Source organism: Pelodiscus sinensis, chromosome 21 (assembly GCF_052426305.1).
Source record: "Pelodiscus sinensis isolate ZL-2025 chromosome 21, ASM5242630v1, whole genome shotgun sequence".
Taxonomy (NCBI): Eukaryota; Metazoa; Chordata; order Testudines; family Trionychidae; genus Pelodiscus; species Pelodiscus sinensis.
Window position 1 is genome coordinate 3,087,931 of NC_143072.1, and position 22,488 is coordinate 3,110,418.

Genomic DNA, 22,488 nt, shown 5'->3' on the forward strand with positions numbered 1-22,488 from the left:
AAAAAGTTTGGACACCCCTGCAGTAGAGGCAGCTTGTTACATTGCTTACCCTTCTGCTTGAAAATTTTTCTGGTTACGAAATAATTTATACTTTCATGATACTTTTAGATACAGAAACACTTAACTTCTCAACTCCTTCCTTAACTATTGGACTATTTGAACTGTTATGCTTATTTACATTGGCAAGAGAACAGACTTGAAATCAGCCTGAAGTATGCAGAGCTCTGTGCACTCTGTGCATTTTCACCCACCTTCCAACACTGTCCTTTTTGGTTCAACGCCTACCTGCAGGAAATCTTGGTATTGTGACCTTTCTGCCAGATGGAACCAGCAGCAGCCAAGTGCAGGTTCTCTATGTAGGGGTTCCAACACAGATCTGGCTCGAGCCCCCCACCCCAGTAACTTAGGGAATTCACATACTGCCCCTGAGCACCTCTGAGAGGCAATGCTTTCCCACTTGTAAGCACAGAGTGTAGAAGAGAAACTTGTAATAAAAGGGAGGGAAGTAACTTGGCATTCATTTGGGCAAGCACCACAAACAGGGTTTACCCCAAGTAGGTTGGGCAGTGTCCTTTTCCTTTGCTGTTCTCAAGTCCAGCAATGTCAATGTCCCCTTCACATGCCCAACTCTTCTCTGCATCTCACTCACAGTTGCTGCCCTTGGTTAGTGCAGACCCAGAGTTCAGAGGTACATCTGCAGAGTTCACCTCCCATTCTGGATGAGGGGAGGTAAAGATGCATCTTACTCACTTCGCTGGTCACTTGCTATCCGCTAGCTCACTGCTCTCCACTGCCTCCCTGCTAGCCTCTCATTGCACCTCTCTAGCTGCCCTACTGCTGTTGGTCACCATCCGCTTTAGCTACCTGCTACCATCCATCTCTTGGCTGTGATTTCTGCCCATCTGTCTCAAGGGATTTCAACTCCCAGGGATTTCAGCTCTTAGCAAGCAGAATAGAAGAAACACAACTCCAACACAATTAACATAGGAAAGAGGCTCTTAATGATGCCTATTTAGCTCTGTTCTTTGAACAGTATGGGGAAAAGGTCAAACCAGTTCAGGCAAGGGAGAGTATGTAGCCTCCTGATCAGAATAACCTTCCCTCATCCCCTCTTGCTCTGACAGAGCTCTGAGGCTACATCTAGACTACATGGCTCCGTCGACCGAGCCATGTAAAATAGTTTATTCGGCATAGTCAAAGAAGTGGGGATTTAAATAATCACCACTTCATTAAAATAAAAATGGCTGCTGCTCTGTGCCGATGATCAGCTGATCCAGCACAGCGCGGCAGTCTAGACGCGGCGCGGTCAACAAAGGGAGCCTTTGTTGACAACTCCGGTATGCTTCCTTTTTCAACTGCGATGCATCTAGACTGCCGCGCTGTGCCGGATCAGCTGATCATCGTCACAGAGCGGTGGCCATTTTTATTTTAATGAAGTGGGGATTATTTAAATCCCCGCTTCTTTGACTATGCCGAATAAACTATTTTACTTGGCTCCGTCGATGGAGCTATGTAGTCTAGACGTAGCCTGAGAGTCGAGCCACTGCTCAGCAAGGTTCCTTCTGTTCACCTTTCCTTTGGAACAGTTTAGCACAGTCCTTCCTGCTTTTGTGTATTTCCACAAAATTACAAACATTGGTAACCATATTTCCTCTATGGCTGCATTGAATACAAACGGAGCTGGTGTTGGGTCACATGTTAAGTTGATTCCAATGAGCAAAATACACTCCATCTACTGAATATGTAACTAATCTAAGCAAAGCAGGAACAAACTATATTTACATAGACACAGCATCTCTCCCTGCTTCCAGCCAGCTGTAAGGGAAGCATTCCTTCATATCCTGTATGAATCTGCAAGAGACGAAAGATGGACTTCAACACTGTGAAAGCTGGTCTGAGTGTCTATAGATTTGATCTTTTCCATAAGCGATCTTCATAATCAATAAGGAAGTTATCCACATTGTTGAAAGCTCTCTGAAGCAATCCATTCATATTGATTACTTAGAACACTAGATACCCAGGCTGGACTTTCCCTTTCTTCCCATGCCCTGTTTGTTTAAACTATTGATCATAGCACTGATAAATATTTCTTTTGGTTTGACAGCCGAAGTTTCATATGGTCCTCGTTGGGCGTGACAGCCATTAGCTTTGTGACTGGAGCCCTGGGACTTTGGATGCCATTGTTCCTTTACAGGGCTCAGCTAGTCCATGACCTTGTACCCCCATGCCTTCAGGAGCCATGCAGTTCTTCCAACAGGTGAGGTGCACTTCATTTTGAAAAGATCAGCTAGGACATAGGAAATGCCTGTATGAACACTCTAGATTTTTCAGTGCTACTGACTATCATGTCTCTTCCTAAAGACAAAGGGTGGGATGTGGCTGTGAACACTTATTGAGAAGGCAGATGAGGCATCAGTGCTGATGTATTGCTCCATTTTACCGATGACAAGCTGAGTCAGATAGCTGACTTGCCCAAGGTCACCCAAGGTAGTATGTAATGGAGCCCGGAACTGATGCCGCTGTGCCTTCCTTACAATGGGGATAAAATTCCTCTGTGTAAATTGCTTTATTATGAACTGTGCATATTATGGCTAACGGTACACTTTTTACAAAAGAATCTGCTGAATTAGGGTGCCCTAAAGGATTTCGCCTCATCCCAAATGAGACGGTAACCCAATTAAGAGAAGATGCTGCCTTGCTCCTGAAATGCCTCTCAGATTCCTTGACTTGTCTCGTGTACCATTTGTGAGCTGAATAAAGGCTTTAAATTGGCCACGAGTGAAAGGCCCTGATGATGATTTCTCCCAGATGGAGTTGACTCGTAGTGGAGTAAGGGAAATCCAGGGCCACATGCTAACTCTGTTGAACAGTGCCTAGAAGGTGGTACTACGTCAGCTTGGCGTTAGCTCCCTCCTTACAAAGAAGTATCAGCTCTTGGTCTGCAGAGCATCACTACTTGGATGCCACTGAATCCCTGATGGGTGTCCTAAACAAGCAGCTTCCCTTGCAAGAAATAGAAGTCTAAAGGCCAGGCTTACACACACACATACCATACAGGTGTTCCCTCAAGGACTTTCACAGATTTTACTACACTGAATTAGTTAAATCTATGCAAATTCTGTGTGTGGACAAGTCCTTAATTTGGCTTCTTGGGGAGCATCTCAAATAAACGTATTCTCTTAAAGGGCTTTCTAATAGCATCACATCTATATAGGTATTAGAATACATGGGTTGGAGGGGAGCAGTAATTTAAACATCCTGGTAATGAAAAATTGCTGACTGGAGAAGGGTTTAAGCATGAGGTTCAGATTCAGTGTTTAAGGGAGTTTACTTCTACCTTTGGTGGACAGGGAAAACAACTGATCATTGTCCTCTTATCTGTTATCAGGTTCCCTCCTCAATCTTCTTTTCTCAGGACTAAATATGCCCAGATTTTTTAAAACCTTCCCCCATAGGTCAGATTTTCTAAAGCTTTTATAATTTTATAAAAAATGTGGACATCCTGCTCTTTTGGCATTCCAATCAACTGCCAAAGTGGCAGAGTCAGTGTGATGCCAGTGTGAATCAGGCTTGATTCATCTGGCACAGAACCATAATCTTTTACAACAAAATAAGGTAATTCCCACCAATCAATAATTTTTCTGCAGGCAGAGCTCTTCTGAGCAGGAATTTTCTATTACAGATCTTGAAATTCAGATAAAATATCAGGTACCTTCACAAAACAATGCGCGGGGTTAGAAGGAAGAGGGATTTGTTGCTTTGTGTCCCAGCCGGGTGGCAGGAAAGCGAGGCTGTAAATTTTCATCTGACATTCCATTGGATTTGATGTTGTCAGAACACTTTCCTCTTTCAGGGTGGAGGAAGACAATCCTCCTGGACTTTCTGCACTTAGGGTGCGTCTAGACTATAGTCATCTTTCGAAAGAGGAATGTAAATGAAGGAAATCGAAAATGCACATGAAGCGCAGATTTCAAATCTCGCACTTCATTTGCACAATCGCGTCTGATCACTTTTTCGAAAAAGGTTTTTTCGGAAGAAAAAAAAAGTCTAGACGTTCTTTTGAAAAAAAAAAACCACAATTCTTTTTTTTTTTTTTTGAAGGAACTCTTATTCCTGAAAAAATGAGGTTTACGGGTTCTTTCAAAAAAAATTTTTTTTTTGAAAGAAGCGCGTCGAGACTGCTTTTTTCCCCCCGAAAAAACCTTTTTTGAAAAAGTGATTGAACGTGATTATGCAAATGAAGTGTGATATTTGTAAATCTGTGCTTCATTTGCATTTTCAATTTCCTTCTTTTACATTCCTTAGCCTTAGGGCCGGCTCGAGCCATTCCTGCGCCCCGGGCAGCGGGAGCGCAACGCATGCGTGGCTCCACCCCCCGGCGCGCTGCGCACCTTACAGCTGCAATCGGGCGTGTGGCGCCCTTACAGCTGCCATCAGGCGCCCCCCATAGGTTGGTGCCCCGGGCAGTGGCCCAGCTAGCCCGGCTTGCCCCCTCCTTAATCCAGCCCTGCGTAGCCTTTCAGGATATTTCAAGGGCTGAGTGATATGCCATGCTTTTCATCCATGTAGAGGGGTTAGAATAAAGTAAAGAAAATCAGTAGACCCCTGATCAAGTCCTGGTGCCTGTGAGATGCAAGAAACTTCAAGGAAGCAGGCCAGAAGGCTCAGAATTCATTGTTTGAGGTATCCCGGACGGTAACAATCAGAATTTCAGTGCACAGGTTTTTTGCATTGGCCAGCACAGGTTTAGGCAGTGAAACTGGCAGGACCTGTCCAAATTACATATTAATAGAGATTCACAGACATCAGAGACCTTCAATGAGAGACCTTTGGGTTACTTTACCTGCAAGTAACTGGAGGAGAAGCATATTTGCCCTTGTGCAGATCTTAGAATTAGAGCTGGGAGAAATCTTTCAGCGGAAACCTGGTCTGGTGGAAAAATGCATATTTGGCAGCACCAAAACATTTTTTTCTGTATTCTTGTTGGTTTGCTGAATTGGTTCCATTGGGGGATGGAGGGAAGCAAATACCATTCTAGAAATCAAAGTCTACATGACTTTTTTAAAAACTGTATTTTTAATTGTGTTTCACAATTGCAATTTTATTTAAAAAGCAAAAATCTTAAAATAGTTGAAATGTAAAAATGTTTTGGTTGTAAAATTAAAATTATTATTTTTGGGGACTGCTAGTGAACTGGAAAATTACTTACTCACACAGCTGTAGTTGAAAGTTTCATATTATTTAGAGATCGTTGCTGCAGAAATGAGTGTTCTTCCCCACGTGGCAGAGTCTGACTTAGGCAGGAGAGGGAAGGAAGGAAGCTAAACTTCCCCTTGTATTTTGAGTACCTTTTTCCAAACTGAGGGTGTGGATGCATGGTTTTATTGTTTTGCTTACTGTGACTGTGTCAGGCCAAAGGGCTACAGGAGATCAGTCCTACTGGAGACAGAGAGGTTTCACTGCAGACTCTGCAGCTGGCTCACACAGAGTCAGTGGGTAACCTGCGGTAGGGGAGGCTGGAAGGGGCCTACCACGGACAGGGGCGACTCCAGCTGGCCAACAGGAGCAACCCCTGTCTGCGGCGGAGCACTCTCAGGCTATGTCTACACTCGTGGCTTCTTGAGTGAGAAATATGCAAATGAGGCTAAGCGTGGAATATCACCAAGCCACATTTGTATACCTAATGAGCCACCATTTTTGCAAAAGAGGCTCTTGCACCAGAAGGAGCTGTCTACACTGCCTCTTGCACAAGAAAAACCCTCTTGCGCAATGCCATTATTCCTGAAAATAATCAGTGTAGCGACATTGCACAAGAGGGTTTTTCTTGCCCAAGAAGGGGCAGTGTAGACAGCTCCTTCTGGTGCAAGAGCCACTTTTGCAAAAATGGTGGCCCATTAGGTATGCAAATGATGCTTGGCGATAGTCCATGTTTAGCCTCATTTGCATATTTCTCGTGCAAGAAGCCATGAGTGTAGACATAGCCTCACGGCGGGTGGGGAGCTGCTCCAGCCCCTACCCATTAACTGGAACTAGTAAGCCTCACCCACTGAGGATGAGGCTTAGTGGTTAGCTCATTAATCATTTACATCCCTAGTGATAAGGCACACATGAACGCTGCCCATTAGAGTTAGCTGTCAATCATTGCTTCTCCTTTTTAGTGTAGAATTAGTAACTAATTTCCTCCTAATCATCCAGGAGAAATGGTAAGAGCCAGTGTGCTGCAGTTTGGCATCACAAACAAATTCAGATCTCCCAGCCTTAGAGCTAGGGAGCACCAAGAAAGGGCACAACTTCTTAAGGGCATGTCTACTCTACAATTAGACCCCCATAGCTGGCCTGTGCCAGCTGACTCAGGCTCGGGCTGCTGAATTGTGGTGTGGTTGTTTGAGCTTGGGTTGCAGCCCAGCCTCTCAGCATCCTAGAGTCCAGGCCCCAGAATGATCCTGAACATCTACACCACAATTAAACAGCTCCATGAGCCCGAGGCAGCTGGCATAAGCCAGCCAGGGGTGTCTCATTGCAGAATAGATATAGCCTCTTCTGTTAGGAACGCTGCATTTCTGTCTCTACTTCATTCATGAGGGCTATGATAGATTAAACACTCAGGGACACCAGAATCTTCTTTATCATAGGAAGTTTATTTTCATCATCAGACTCTCATCTGGGACAGTCAAGTCAAGTCTTGTGAGCAATTAGGCAAGAAGGCCAATGGGCTGTTCCTCAGAGGAGCACTTCAGCTTTCCTGGGCACATGAAAGGAAACTGAGTGACATTTGAAATTCTACATGGTGAAGTTCCAGCTGGATAACTCTTCAGTCTGCCCCAGGCTGTCATGTAACTAGGCTTGGTGTATCCAGCGATGAGAGAAATGTCCCATGCGAGCCAGATTAATTTGATGGTTATGATGAGTTCTAGCAGAAGCTACCCCATCTGCACTGCGGGTGGGGAGTAGCTCAGTTCATAGGTATGGCCAAGACAGCTAGAAATGCCTCTGAATCTGTGGCTCTCTAAGGCAATTCCTATTAACAGAACACCCAGGGGGTCGTTAATCTCCCTTCCTCTGAAACAGGTGATAATACCTGCTCTATGCATGGGCACATCACTGCTTTGGTGGACAGGACATCAATAGCAGAGGAGCAAGGTCCAATTTATCAGATGCTGAGGCATGTCTTTAGTCTTGAAAGACTTGGATAAAATGGAGCCCAGATTTGATTTCTCCATTGAAATCTTTCTAGGCTTTGTGCAGTAAACACCTTGAAAAGGGTGGGGAGAGAAAAGAAGCTTGTAACGTTTCTCAGAGACATACAAGAGAAGTGGAGGTCACAGATGAATGATAGGCACTTGGACAGATTCTTTTCTCTTAATGTGCTTTCGTTTCCCTACTCATCACATCCTTTTGCTTTACTGCCAGCCTAATATTTGGAGCAATTACCATCGTGACAGGAGTTGTTGGTGTCATCACCGGGGGAGTAATTGCAAAGAGATATAAGAAGATAAACCCTAAGGCTGACCCTCTGATCTGTGCTGTAGGCATGCTGTCCTTCGCCCCATGTCTCTATCTGTCTATCATGCTGGCCTCACAAAGCATCCATGCTGCTTATGTAAGTATCGATAAAGTGTGTAGCTCTGACAAATGGTTTTGTAAGATAGCACGGATGGGTTTCAGGGTGCAGGTCTCAGAATGGTCTAGTTGAAGGAATTTAATTAACAGCTTGCAATGACTCATGTTATGCCACAATGTAGCCCACAGGCCAAGTGCTGCGCAGGGGGCTATAACTCCATTGGTGGTTGTAGTCTTGACTTCAGAGTGCAGCCTAGGGAATACATCCCATTGTGCAGAGTTCCCCTTTAATCTGAACAGTCAGAACATGTATGGAAAAGGGGATGTTGCAGATTGGGACTTGTAACCTCCATGCACTGCATCTTTGTACTGAAGAGAATGGTAAGTTTAGTCAACCTACGATGCCTTCTTGCTAAAAGTCTACAATGCATCTTTAGCTGTGCATGGTTTGATTGCCTCTGGTTCCATAGGTATTTTTAGGCACAAAGTCCTAAACTTGGTGTTTAATTAAATCAACCTGTCATGTATAGTACTATTTCTCTTCTCTCCTAGAATGCTTAAAATTACAATGCGCTTGGCACTGTGCAATAAACAGAGTTCCTGTTAAAGAATTTAGTCAGTAAGTTGGGTGCCCAAAATCACTAGTTGCTTTTCTTAGACCCGTGTAGATGTGTAAATAGCTTAAATCCTTCTGTCAGCGAAGAGGAATGCTGAAACCTAGCAAGAGAGATAAGTAGCAGCAGGAATTCCCTAAGAAGATGAACTGAATGCAAGCCTTAGTTTAGAAATAATTCATTAAGAGTTATGAAAGAACTCCAAATCCTCTCCAATGACTCTAGATCCACCATTACCAGAATTAACATAAATAATAGGATCCATGTAAAGTTAATTACAGTAATCAACACTTCACTGCAAAAATGGTGCTATCACAGGGTTTTTCTCTTCTAAAAATAGCTTTTGTTCAAAAAGGTTTTCCATTTACCTCTTCAGCAGTCTAAAATTCCAGTGAAAGACCCCCTAACACTTAAAGGAGGAAACAGATGAAATTTTCATGCACACAGAGCAAAATGTGGACTTGACTTTTTTTTTAAAGGTTCAGTTGTGTAGCAGTAAATGACAGAGAATATAATTGTCTTGAGAATCTGCCTGCTTTCTAAGAACCTCTATCTCAGATTCAAATACAATCCTGCCACACGCAGACATTTTACACCTAAAGGGGTAGCACAGAATTATAACTGTGTATTAGGTATGCTAAATATAGGTTAATTAACTAATCAATCAATTAGCCGATTAGTCAATGAGCAGGGGAGCCACAGCGAGGTTAGCTCCTGGCCCCACTCTTTAATACATTTAAAAGCTGGGGGGACCGAGTGTGAGCCGGGCCAGCTGATTCCCAGCTCGTGCCAGGTTCCCCTGCTGTGTTTTAGCCTTTTTAATGTATTAAGAGCCCGTCTGGGACTCCCCCTGGCACCGGCTCCTGCTCCCCTAGAAGGACTAGTCGACTAGTCGCTTACATTCCTACCGTATAGTCCACTAGCTTTAAGAAACATCATAAATGATTCTGCCAGCCTGTCATAGTCCTGCTCCTCCTTCCTGCCCCCTCTTTTTGACTATGCAGGGTTGGACAAAAATTAATTTGCTCAAAGACATTTGTCATCTCCTGTTCTCTGGTTGTTGCATGAGACATCAAATGATGACTGAGCATCATGTGGTGAAAATCATCATGAACGATTCCCGCCCCCCCCACAAAAGTCTCAGTTTTAAAGGGCAGGGGAACATCCCATCATCTCTTCTAAAATGTATTGGAAGAATCCTCCCTTAAATGGGGCTGGCATCCAACACTGTTCTCAAGCTTTCAATCCCAGAGTGGGATATAGAGAGACATAGTTTTCCCCGCCTCCGCCCCCCTCCGTAGAGGCTAGTGGGTTTTTTAATGCTGCAGGTTCTCTATGTAGAAGACTATAGTGTTATTTATTTATTTTATTGAGATCTGTATAGTCTTGCCACTTGCTTTTTCTGATTCTTACATCTATAAGATGCCTAAATGTTTCCCTTCCCTAAACCTACCATTCTGTTTTTTTCTTTACAAACTCCATCTCAATCTCATAATGATGTGAGAATTGAGATGGACTGCCAGCCGATGCATCTGACTCAAAGATCCCACTGAATTGGAGCTTTCCATGGTGTAGGAAGCAGGCAGAGAAGCTGGCTTTCTTGATCATGTTAATTCGGACACATGGTGACCAGCAAACTAGTCTGTACTTAAATTATTAGAAAGCTATTGAGGCAAAAACTGCAAGCTTCACATAGGCTATGTCTCACTACAGGGATATATCAGAAAAAGGTATGCAACTTGCGCTCTGCAATTTGCGTACCTTTTTCCGATAGCTTTTTCGGATGAGGCTCAGGCCAAATTTCAGAAAAGTCTCCTCTTTCAGAAGAGCCCTTCTTCCTCATGGAGGAGGAAGACATGGCTTCCAAAATAGCATCTGCTCTTCCACACAAAAAAAAGCAGAAGAGCAGACACATTCCCTGGATGCAGTGGTTTACCTCTGGTATCCTGGAAAAACCCCGTAGTATAGCCATAGCCATAGTTCCTTAAGAGTGCTTGCCTCATTGCTCAGTTCATTTGAATAAATTATGAAGGCTCCTTTGGCTGTATGTAGCTGGAGGGTGAACATCAGCCTTGTGTTTTCTATCCAAACATACAAGAAACTTCTCGTGGAATTTGATATGGAAATATTTCAAGACTTTTTTAGTGTTTCCCTTTGGCAGCTGGATTGACAAAGCCATGAGAACTGTGTCTTTCCTCTGCTTTCTCTCAGCGCAGTTTAGCAGTTCCTGATTTCAAAATTAGTTTTTGTACAGATTGCAACAAAGGTCCCTGAATTTTGTTCTATCTCAAGAAGTGGTGTGTTTGCTTTGGATCACCTGTCTGAATCTATTCCACCATGCAAAGCTACAAGTTTCCTTACGCTGAAAAGAGAGGAGTATATTTGGCTGTAGCAGTGAGTGCTGTCTCCTTAGTACCTTGCTAAGCTTTATGTTTGAATATTAGCTATTTACCAAGAGCCAGAGTACAGTGAGGGCTGCACCTCTCTTGACTTAAAGACAGAGTTTGCCCAGTGAAGCCAAATTTTGAGCCAACCTGCAGCAGCTCTCTCAACTGCAGACGGTTGCAAATCCTGGGATTTAATCTGTGGTCAGCACTTAGTCCCTCTCCATGACATGTGATGTCCACTTCTTGCCCACGTGATCATTCTACTTTGTTTAGGAAAGAGGCACAATGTCTTTTTTACACCAGCCCATTCAATGCTACTCTGACTCTTCCCAAGCTGTCTTGCTGGAACTGATTTTAGCACAAGTTTGATTCCTTCATCTAATTTATTTTTCAATTGACAATGTAACAGCAAACCCGCTGCCCTTAAAATGGCTTTCTGAATCTCTTTAGAAAAAAAATCACCTGGGATTTAGATTTTTCTAGGATGTTTATAGGGAACCCCAGGAAGACAGATGTTCAGCATGTGGTCATTCCTGTTCACAACTCTCTAGGGATGATGTAAGATCTTTACTTCAAAGCTGACAGTACCCTCAAATTGAAATTGTAGCCAGTGTGCCATGGAAACTACCATCAGGCATTAAACTGACTATTTGTCAGGGACTGGAAAGGGAAACAGAAAGAAAAAGACAACTGGAGTGGGCACAGTGCTGGAATCCAGTGTGGCGGGAGGGATGAGGCATAGGGTAGAAAAGGGACTTAAGAAATAGGGCAAAGAAAGTGATACAAAACTCCTTTGATACAGTACACATGGCTACTGAGTTCTTGCCCAAATACTGTAGTTGCACTAAATATGCAGTAAGTATTTAAGGCCACTAATGTAAAACCTAATGTTGAGGGAAGGAGGGAACTGTCTTTAAGACTTTAAATAATAGACCAAATGTGCATCCTTGGTTCAACCTCTTGACTTCATTTGCTGCAGGAGCGACACATCTAGCCTATTCTTCATGGCAGGCATATATGATCTGGTTTTGCAAGCCATTGTTGCAATGAAGTTTGAAGACAGTCATGGAAAGTTTTTTGTGTAATGGTATGTTACAAGATATGTGACTGACTTATATAGCAGGACATTCTTAAATCTCATTTCAAGTTTAAATATCATGGTACAGCATTTAGCCTAGTTTATAAGAGCTATATAAGAATATAGATACCTCACTCACAGCCATAATCCCAATAAAATAAAAACCCTATTGCTATGGAATCTTCTAACCACTCCAGCTTAATTAACTGCTGTCTCCTAGTACTATATCTAGCTCTCAGTTGACTCTGTGGTCTGAACAGTACAATAGCTGGGCTTTCCCTGTTGTTTTGGACAGACATTCCAAGCTCTTGGATATATAATTATACTTATTAACAGATGAGAGCTGACTTGCCACGAAACAAGCAATATTGTCTCTAGCTCTGATTGAGCCATTCCCCCCTCACAGCGCCAAACTTAGAAATAAAGCGCTATTCTGAAATGTCTCTTACTCCTCATAGAATGAGGTTTACAGGGACATTGGAATAGTGAGCCCAAAATAACGGGCTTGCTGTTAAGACACGGGATAGCTATTTCAGGATACTCTGGTATCCTAAAATAGTGTTGCGATGTAGATGTACCTGAAGAGTCCAGAACTCTTGCAGTTCTTTGGTTCTAATCTTTACATACACAAACACCCAGGTTGTCTACACACTGGGCCACTTATTCCGGAAAATCAGCCGCTTTTCCGGAATAAGCTGCGAGCTGTCTACACTGGCCCTTGAATTTCCGGAAAAGCTACGATGCTCTACTGTACAAAATCAGCCGCTATTCCGTAAAAACTATTCTGCTCTCACTCGGGCATAAGTCCTTATTCCGGAACACTGTTCCGGAAAAGGGCCAGTGTAGACAGCCCAGTAGTCTTTTCCGGAAAAAAGTCCCGATCGCGTAAATGATGATCGGGGCTCTTTTCCGGTAAAGCGCGTCTACATTGGCCACAGATGCTTTTCCGGAAAAAGGACTTTTCCGGAAAAGCAGCCTGCCAATGTAGACGCTTCTTTTCCGGAAATACTTATAACGAAAACTATTCTGTTTTAAGCATTTCCGGAAATTCATGCCAGTGTAGAGACAGCCCCTGATCTTCTAGATCCAAAAGAGCTGCAACTTTCTTTTAGTGTCTCTTCTCTACATCACTTGAACTTGCACTGTCTCTTATAAGCTGCTTCAGGATGGATGGATTTGCATATAGCTTAAGCTGCACAGCAGGACTCAACTGTATGCAAACACTTGGACAGAGCCTTGTTCCAGTGCTGAAACCTACTCCCTCAATCTGCAGTGATTCTAAAGTATCAAATTACAAACAGTGATCCTGCTGAATTTTCATGGCACCACTAAAGAGAAGTAAGGGACATGTTTAGCACATGATGGGTATGTCTACACAGCAATATTATTTCAAAATAATGGCTTGCTGTGTAGATGCACATTTTGTTATTCCAAAATAATGCTTATTTTGAAATAATTTAGTCTGCCTCTACACAGCTAGCAGTTATTTCAAAATAATGTTGAAATACTGTCAAGCTGGAGGACTTCTTACTCCGACTCTTGTAACCCTCATTGCACGAGGAGGAAGGGAGGTCGGAGGAAGAGTGCTCTATTTCGAAATAAGTGCTGTGTAAATGCTCCCAATTTCGAAATAAGCTATTTCGAAATAAGCTACACCCGACTTTCTCAAACTATGAGTCCCAACCCCCCAGGGGATCACAAGCAACTTAGAGGGGGGTCGCGGTATCACAAAGTTTGAGAACTCCTGAGCTACGGAATTAACATAGTTTTATTTGCGTAGCTTATTTCGAGTTAAGCCCTGCTGTGTAGATGCACCTGATCAGTTAGGACTGTCTAGGGAGAAATTAACGAAAGCATAGTAGTTTGGGTTGAGGCAGAGAAGGGCTGATATACTTAAATGGTTCACAGGGTGCTAGACTATTTGTGGTTATTGCTGGATGGCTTGAAATAGGCAAAGTTGTATGATATGGCTACCCATATTAACAGGCATGTTTCATTTGGGCCAATGTGCTATAATTAAAGTATTTCTTGCTCCTCAGCAGCACAGAAAACATGTCTGTACAGTTTATGGGCTATCACAACCCATAAAAGCAGAATTTGTAATTGGAAAAGAGACTGCAATCCAAATCTGCAAGGACAGGTGTGACCAGGCAGCTACCCCATAAGTTACAGTGCCGTATTTGTACTGTTGAATAGTCACAATATACACATACACATGGAGGGGAAAAGCAACGGAGTATCTTCAGTGTTTAGATTCCTAGCATCACCAAGCATCACGTCAAGGCATATGTCAGAAGAAGCCTTCTACCTAGCTCAATCTCTCAGCTCTGCCCTTCTTTCCTGTCAATTACATAGATTCCCTTATTCAGCTAATTACCTCATTAGCCCAATCATTGCGTCCAAGTGTCAAGGATCTCCCATAACAGGTTAACTGCCTCCAATTAATACTGTAATCTTCTTTGTTATGCCATTACCTAAAGGCACGTCTGCACTGCAGGGCAAAAGTCGAATTAAGATATGCAACTTCAGCTATCTCAATTACATAACTGAAGTCGAGCTGGCTTAACTCAGCTTTTGGCACTGTCTACACAACAGGAAGTCGCAGGAAGAACGTTTCCTTCGACTTCCCTTACTCCTTGTGAAATGAGGGTTACAGTAGTTGCAATAAGAAGTCCTTCAGCTCGACATTATTTCAGAATAATGGCTTGCTGTGTAGATGCGCATTTTGTTATTCTAAAATAACGCTGCTGTGTGGATGTTCCCTAAGTGACCAGAGTGCTACAGTTAGCATAACGGTGGCCACTGTCCTGAAGTCAGAAGCTGCCTTCTGAAATTGCTCCAAATAGATAGTTTATTACAGGTTAACTTTTTAATCTTGTGGTACTTCCATCAGATGCTGCTTGGTCCACACAACCTGATTTAAACCTATAACTAGGGGCTGTCAAGGACAGGGTTAATACTTTCCAAGACCGCAGATATAAGATTTATTAGGGACCCAGCCATGGTGGGAAGTGTGGCATGGCCCATCTGCAGTGACTTAGGGAATTCCCACAGGGCACCATAAAAGGAATGCAATTCAAGGAGCCTGGGTCGGCTATGGCTAAGAGCCAGTCCCTCCCTTGCTCTTGGGAAGAGCCCTCTGAATGGAGTACTCAAACTTTGCCTCTGTGGAGCTCATTTAAAAACTCATCGCGCTGTGGGGATCTCCCTCTGCACTATTGCTTTGCTGTATTTTATTGTATTGTTATTGGGGATTTTTAATTGAGGGTATGTCTACACTTGCAGCCTATTTCGGAATAGGGCTGCAAATGTAGGCATTCGGAATTACAAATGAAGCCCGGGATTTAAATATCCTGCGCTTGATTTGCATCGCTCCAGCCAGGCGCCATTTTTGAAATTTACAAGCCCAGAATAACTGCCCATGTCTACATGCGGCAGTGAAATGGGCGTTCGAAATAAAGCCCTATTTCGAACTACCTGTTAAACCTCATTGCAGGAGGAATAACAGGTAGTTGAAAATAGGGCTTTATTTCGAACACCCATTTCACTGCCGTGTGTAGATGTGGGCAGTTATTCCGGGGTTGTAAATTTAAAAAAAAAAAAAAAAAAAAAAAAAAAGGTGCCCGGCTGGGAAGATGCAAATCAAGTGCTGGATATTTAAATCTTGGGCTTGATTTGCAATTCCGAATGCCTACATTTGCAGCCCTATTCCGAAATAGGCTGCAAGTGCAGACATACCCTGAGTTCTGAAATACTTTTCCCCATTTACTACACGTAAACCCTTTATGTTTGGTGCATCTGAGATTTTGGGAAGTGAGGTCTCATGACTCCTGTCCCTGACTCTACCAATGACAATGTGTAATGTTGGCCAAGTCACTGTGTCTCCTTTTCTCCATCTTTAAAATGTGACACTATTTAAATATATCTCAGGAGGTGTTAGGATTCTTAGTTAAGGTTTAGAAAGAGATTTTCATATACAACACCTCTCATTACAACAGCAAAGTGTAATTGCACTTCAGTGAACTCATCTAGCCACTTTATTGTACAGAAAAATCATACAATGCTGCTATGTTTTGGTTATTGTTTCTTTCAGATTTTTATTGCACTTGGAGAATTCCTTTTATCCTTAAACTGGGCCATTGTGGCTGACATACTACTGGTAAGCTTAAATTCATTCTTCCTGTAGTTGTATGGTTTGTGCTGATTATTTTAATTCTGTTCTCAAATCTGTGTACTCAGAGCACCTGCTTCTACTGGTAAGCCTTTTGTTTCCTCTTAAGAACACTACAATTGGTATCCCATTAACACTAAAAGTTGGCCCTGCACCAGTAAGAGACTCCACTTCACTGTCCGTATTCAAATATTTTATGTTTGTGCTGACATGGCTTTGAATAAAAAATCCAAATGGGGAAAACTCAATGTTTTTAAACCTCTGTTTTCTAAAGAAAACTTGCTTATTAGGAAAGTCTGATGAAATATGCATTGTTACTCTCCTGGGTTTGCAGTGTCACTACTGGAACCCCCAATAGTATGCGGAACTTCACTGTTTTTCTAACACTTTGGCAATGTGGCGCTGTTTATTAATTTGATCTGTAAATGCTGAAAGCTGTGTGCACTATTTTGGGGTATGGAGGAATTTGCTGATAACTGACAGCGTGGTGAAATGAAATGGAGTCGCTTGCTTGCTAATTTCAAGATTTTCTTTAGAAAACAGAGGTTTAAAGACATTGAGTTTTATGAAACTGCTAAGCATTCTGGAAGGGGAAAAAGTGTTCCAAGAGTGAACACCAGTGTTGTAGACAGACATTATACTGTCTTTAGTGATCTCTTCGAAAGATACAAATGAAGGATCATGCTCAGTGACAGTAACTTCACTTGGAGCATGAACTTGAAAGACCCTCAGATCAATGGCTTTGCTGCTATGCTGCTGCTATGTAGAGATCCTAGGTAGGCACAACGTAGGATTCGGGCAGCATATTCTTGGCATGAATTTGGAGTGTTCATGATCATGGGGCAGCATCTGTGATGGAGAGAGGGATGATGATTCCTTTCTATTCAAGTGAGATTAATAATATACTTTTGCTATCACTAGTGCTGACAGCCAGGGTATGTCTACACTACAGAGGTTTTTTTTTTCGGAAAAACAGTCATTTTTCCGAAAAAACTTCAATTATGTCCACACTGCAGTTGCATTCTTTCGAAAGAAAATTGAAAGAACAGAGAGGTTTTTCTGACATTGGTAAACATCTTTCTATCAGGAAGAAGCCTTTTTCTGAAAGAGCTCTTTCGGAAAAAGGTGTGCGTGGATGGGGAAGAAGGAGTTCTTTCGCAAGAAGAGGAAAGAGGAAAAAGCAGAGGTGCCCTGGTGGCCATTCCGCCCATAGTAATCACAGCTTACATGTGAGATAGTGTCCATTCAGTCTGGACGGTATCTTTTGAAAAAGCAGATCACTTTTTTGATGCGCTTTGGCACTGTGGATGCTCTCTTTTGGAAGAAGTTTTTTTGAAAGTTATCTTCTGGAAAAGCTTCTTCCAAAAAAAGCCTAGGCTGTGTCTAGACTGCAGGGGTTTTTTTTTTCGAAAAAAGGCTACTTTTTTTGAAAAAACTTCACCTGCGTCTAGACTACAGCCGTGTTCTTTTGAAATTAAATCGAAAGAACACGGCTTTTCTTTCGCTGGTGGTACTCCTCATTTCACGAGGAATAATGCCTTTTTTCGAAAGTGCTCTTTCGAAAAAAGGCGCTATGTAATGCAAACTGTGCTTTTTCGAAAGAGAGCATCCAGACTGCCTAGGTGGTCTCTTTCAAAAAAGCAGCTTGCTTTTTTGAAAGTACTGTTTGTAGTCTAGATGCTCTTTTTCGAAAGAAGTATCTTTCGAAAGAGGCTTGCAGTCTAGACGTAGCCCTACAGGCTAGACGTAGCCTTAGTGTCCGGGTGGACACCTGTTCCATCAGCTCTTGCCTTCAGGTGACACCTTCTGTCAGTTTGTTCAGTAAGTCAGTGCTTGCTTTCTCTGCCTAGTCAGTAACAACTTGTGTCTACTGAAATCCCCTCTCAAAAGTGAAGTCTCCTTTCCAGATGTGGAAGCTATTGTCGTGACTCTTTTCTTTAGCAGGAACTGTTTGCTAACATTGTCACTCTATAGAGGAGTTCACATCAGGGGCGGATGAGAGTTTTGCGGGGCCCAGGGCAGCACAATTTCACGGGCCTCCTTTGGAGAAAAAATAGAAAAAAGGCATCAAATGCACAAATTGAAGGTTATTTTCATATTACATGTGATTTGGGTAAATTTGATAGAAACTTAATTTAGTGGGATAATTTTTTATTTTAATTACATTGTAATTCATTCTTAAACAAAATTCTGCATTAATAATTAAACATTTTCATTCGTATTTAAGTCTGTTATAGCTGTCTAGCTCTTTTGACAGCTGGGTCTCTAACAACCGGTGGAAAAAGGGCTTCTCCCCAGCATCAGCCCCTTCTCCAGCCTCAGACACTGGAGCAGCGAGGCGCCCGAGGAGCAGGGAAATCCTGACCTGGTTTAGATGGGGCTGGCTGCTGTGTCCGAGCCAGCAGCCTCTCAGGAGCCTGCAGAGCAGCTGGAGGGAAAGCAGATGGCACCTCAGGCTCCATGCAGGGTCAGAGGAGGGGCCACAGAGGCTGCCCCGACTGGCCCCTGCCGAGAAAGGGAGCTCGGACACAGCAAACGAGCCTGCCACTGTCATCCTCCCACCCCCAGGAGTGGCCCAAGCAGAGCGCTCTGCCAGCCTGATGCTGCGCAGCTTGTGGGCTGGGTCCCTCCTGGCTGGGGCTGGGGGCAACCGCCTGGCTCAGTCACCCTGCGTCCGCACCAAGGCAGCTGTGTGGGCCCTCGTTGCCCGGCTGCTCCGCCGCATTGCTCTACGACTGGGTGCCGGGGGCCTATTGAAGCGCGGGGCCTGGGCCAGCCACCCCACTTGCCCTGCCCTATATCCGCCTCTGGTTCACATTCACAATGAGTGCACCCTCACACTTTCCGACTGGGAACCTTTATGGCCTAGTCTCTGAGGGTATGTCTACACTACCACCCTAGTTCAAACTAGGGTGGTAATGTAGGCAACCGGAGTTGCAAATGAAGCCCGGGATTTGAATATCCTGAGCTTCATTCACATGTTCCCGGGCGGGCGCCATTTTTAAATCCCCTTAGCTCGAGCTGACTGCCCGTGGCTACACATGGCAGTCAGAAGTTAATCTGAACTAAGTCCTTAGTTCGGACTAACTGTTACACCTCATTGCAGGAGGAATAACAGTTAATCCGAACTAAGGAATTAGTTCGGATTAACTTCTGACTGCCGCGTGTAGTTCGACTAACTACATTTGCAAGTTCGAATGCCTATATTAGCCACCCTAGTTCGAACTAGGGGGCTAGTGTAGACATACCCTTAGGCAGTATGTCAAACCAGAATGCTAATTTAAAAACTTGAAAGACCAAGCAAGCCACACTTTTCATATACCTTTTGCCATAGTAAAAGGTGACTCTTCATCAGTCAGTTCCAACCCTTTTAATTTGCCCACTTGCCAGTGCAGAGCTCTGCTACCATTTAATTAGTGACTCAGTGCCCACTGGTGCAAAGGCAGTAAACTATTTTCTGAGTATGCTTTGTGAGGTAACCTTCAATTTTAAACTTCAGTAATTGACATTTTCCTGTTACGCCAATCTGCTCTTAGTTCCCTTGTTGTGTCTTGGCTCATGCAAGGCCACTATAACTTTGGAATTGTATTCCATTGCATTGAAAAGCCACATGGCTTCAATGTACTAATGCTATCATCTCGGCTACAGAGCAGCACAGTAATCATTTAATCTTGAGGGATTTTATATATGTATTGTTATTTATATGGTTCCAACGGTTGCTGATAATATGGCTGGACTTAGGAATGGCTGTTCTTATTTTGCCATTAAAGTAGCTTTTTCCCCCCTCCCTCATGTGGTGTTGCTACTCAGAAAGTATCTCTAGGCTGTATTTATTCTGTAACCTGTGGAGCTGCAGTCAAAGGAATATGCTGGGTGAATGATAAGGCTCCTGCTCTTTTGTGGCTATTGAATCAAGATGCATTGAATGTAGCAACTTCTGTGGGTATGTCTACCCTACAGAGTTTTTTTTCAGAAAAATGGTCGCTTTTCCAAAAAAACTTCTATTAAGTTCACACTGCAATTATGTTCTTCCAAAAGAAAATCAAAATAACAGAGGTTTTTTTCCGACATTGGCAATCCTCATTCTGTGAGGAAGAAGACACACGGAAAAAGGCATTTGGACGGGGAAGAGAATGTTTTTTCGAAAGAAGAGGAAAGAGGAAGAAGCACAGGTGCCCTGGTGGCTACTGCGTCCATTCAATGTGGACGCTCTCTTTGAAAAAGCAGATCGCTTTTTCGATGTGCTTTGACAGTGTGAACGCTCTCTTTTGGAAGAAGTTTTTCTGGAAGATCTCTTCCGGAAAAGCTTCTTCCGAAAGAAGCCTGCAGTCTAGACGTAGCTTGTGTCCCCCCACTCCCAGCACCAAACATGAAGACTGTGTCTACATTGGCATCCCTTTCCGGAAAAGGGATGCTAATGAGACACATCGCAATTGCGAATTCCGCGGGGGATTTAAATATCCCCCGCGGCATTTGCATTTACATGGCTGCCGCTTTTTTCCGGCTTGGGGATAAGCCGGAGAAAAGCGCCAGTCTAGACATGATTCTCCGGAAAATAAGCCCTTTTGAAAGTAGGAATAAGAGATCCTCAGGAAAAGGGCTTATTTTCCGGAGAATCATGTCTAGACTGGCGCTTTTCTCCGGCTTATCCCCAAGCCGGAAAAAAGCGGCAGCCATGTAAATGCAAATGCCGCGGGGGATATTTAAATCCCCCGCGGAATTCGCAATTGCGATGTGTCTCATTAGCATCCCTTTTCCGGAAAGGGATGCCAATGTAGACACAGCCGAAGAGAACTAATATACAACCACAGTCATAACTTGAGTGAATGGAGAAGTGCCAAGCTGCCTTGTTGCTTTCTTCTATCTGTGTGGGAGCTTTAGATAGTATCTTCTTGTGTATGAGGTTGGTTATCAAAGTGAACAACCAGGACAATGGTCCAGGGGGAAGAAGGCATGTTCATAAGCACATACAACACTTCTGCTAGGAATCCAGTGTCCCACATTGCCAGACACAAGGGGTATTGAAGCTGGACATGTCAGTTGCAGCAGACAGGGCTTTGGTTCTGGTGTGTCTATTCATGCTGAACCTAGTGCCTCAGAATGGAGCAGAGGGAAGCCTTATGGCTGTTGCTGATGATTTCTTCAACATGTAAAATTGAGGTTTGCTCTATTTTTTTTTTTTGTACTGGCATAGCTATGTTTTTATTTTGAACCAAAATAGTTACAGTAATACAAATTGCAGTGCGGACACAATTATACAAGTTAAGATTATTTTTCTTTCCAATATGGGAACAGGGGCGGATGAGAATTTTGCAGGGCCTAGGGCAGCACAATTTCGCGGGGCCCCTTTCACCTCTCACCGGGCGTCTCCTCTCTCACCTGTGTTGCGCGGCGTTTCAGCACGCTGCGCATGTGCTCCTCCACCGTGCGGCGTGGGGGAATTTAAAGTGTGCTATCCCACCGGGCCAGTTCGCCCCTGAACGCGGGGCCCAGGGCAGCTGTCCCGCTCGCCCTGCCCTATATCCGCCGCTGTATGGGAATAAGTCACACTGGTATAACTGCATAAAACTTTTACATGAAGAGCCTGACCTCTTCTGGTAATTAAATAGTGTACGGTCCTTTCTGTAAGAGAGGGTATATCTACACTAGCCCCCTAGTTCGATCTAGGGAGGTTAATGAGGGTGTCCGAAATTGCAAATGAAGCGTGGGATTTAAATATCCCACGATTCATTAGCATGTTCCCGGCCGGTCGCCATTTTAGAAATTGACTAGCCCGAAGTAACTGCCCACGTCTACATGCGGCAGTGAAATGGGATTCCCAATTACAGCCCTAAATCGAATTAGCTGTTATTCCTCCTGCAATGAGGTTTACCAGGTAATTCAATTTAGGGCTTTAATTCGGAATACCGTTTCACTGCCGCATGTAGACGTGGGCAGTTACTTTGGGCTAAATGGTGACCGGCCAGGAACATGCTAATGAAGCGCGGGATATTTAAATCCCATGCTTCATTTGCAATTTTGGTCACCCTCATTAGCCTTCCTAGATCGAACTTACTAGGGGGCAAGTGTAGACATACCCAGAGTGGGTGTTAACTAGGGTAAAGGGTATGTGAATGGGTAACTAGTTAACTGATTACCTGGGAGTAGTCCTCTGTCCATGGCACCCAGCGGGGACAGGAGTGGCCCTAGAGGAGCTGCCGGCAACTGGTGCCCTAGGTGAAACGCGCGATCGGCGCCCCTGTCTCCAAAGCCCTCAATGGCCATTTATCTTGGCGCTTTAGGTGACCGCCTAGTTCACCTGTATTGACGGGCTGCCACTGAGCGGGGGCTACTGGCTCCAAGCCCCCACAGGCCGGGAGTCAGCAGGCTTGGGTGGGACAGGTGGAGCAGAAGTGGCAGCAGGGAAAAGGGGAGGGCTGCGGAGCCCCAGCCCATGCAGGCTCGAGAGGTTCACGTGGAGCGGAAGTGGCAGTGGGGGAAGGTGTTTAACTGGTTAGCTAATTAAATGGGATTTTATATCCCTAGTGTTAACCCTGTGGTCTTGGCCAAAACTCCTTGTAGCCTTCCTAACTTCCACCTTCAGTTTAAGCGGAAGCAGTTATATGCGATGGTGGAGTGTAGCTGTATTTCACGGATGAAAGATGTGATCCCTCTGTCAGGGGTTCTGGGATCTCTTTA

General features: G+C 43.9%; 1 protein-coding gene across 2 annotated transcripts in view; it reads left to right on the forward strand.

Moving 5' to 3' along the window:
• The window catches only part of SPNS3 (SPNS lysolipid transporter 3, sphingosine-1-phosphate (putative)), a 61,947-nt gene that overhangs the window by 22,152 nt on the left and 17,307 nt on the right, over positions 1 to 22,488 (forward strand). For both annotated transcript variants that reach the window (XR_012896992.2, XM_006136063.5), the window contains exons 7-9: positions 2,105 to 2,257; positions 7,411 to 7,600; positions 15,733 to 15,798. Coding sequence is in view for 1 of the 2 variants with exons in the window: in XM_006136063.5 (XP_006136125.2) it covers positions 2,105 to 2,257; positions 7,411 to 7,600; positions 15,733 to 15,798 (409 nt within the window). In the remaining variant the exon portion in view is untranslated. The remainder of the gene's footprint in view (positions 1 to 2,104; positions 2,258 to 7,410; positions 7,601 to 15,732; positions 15,799 to 22,488) is intronic.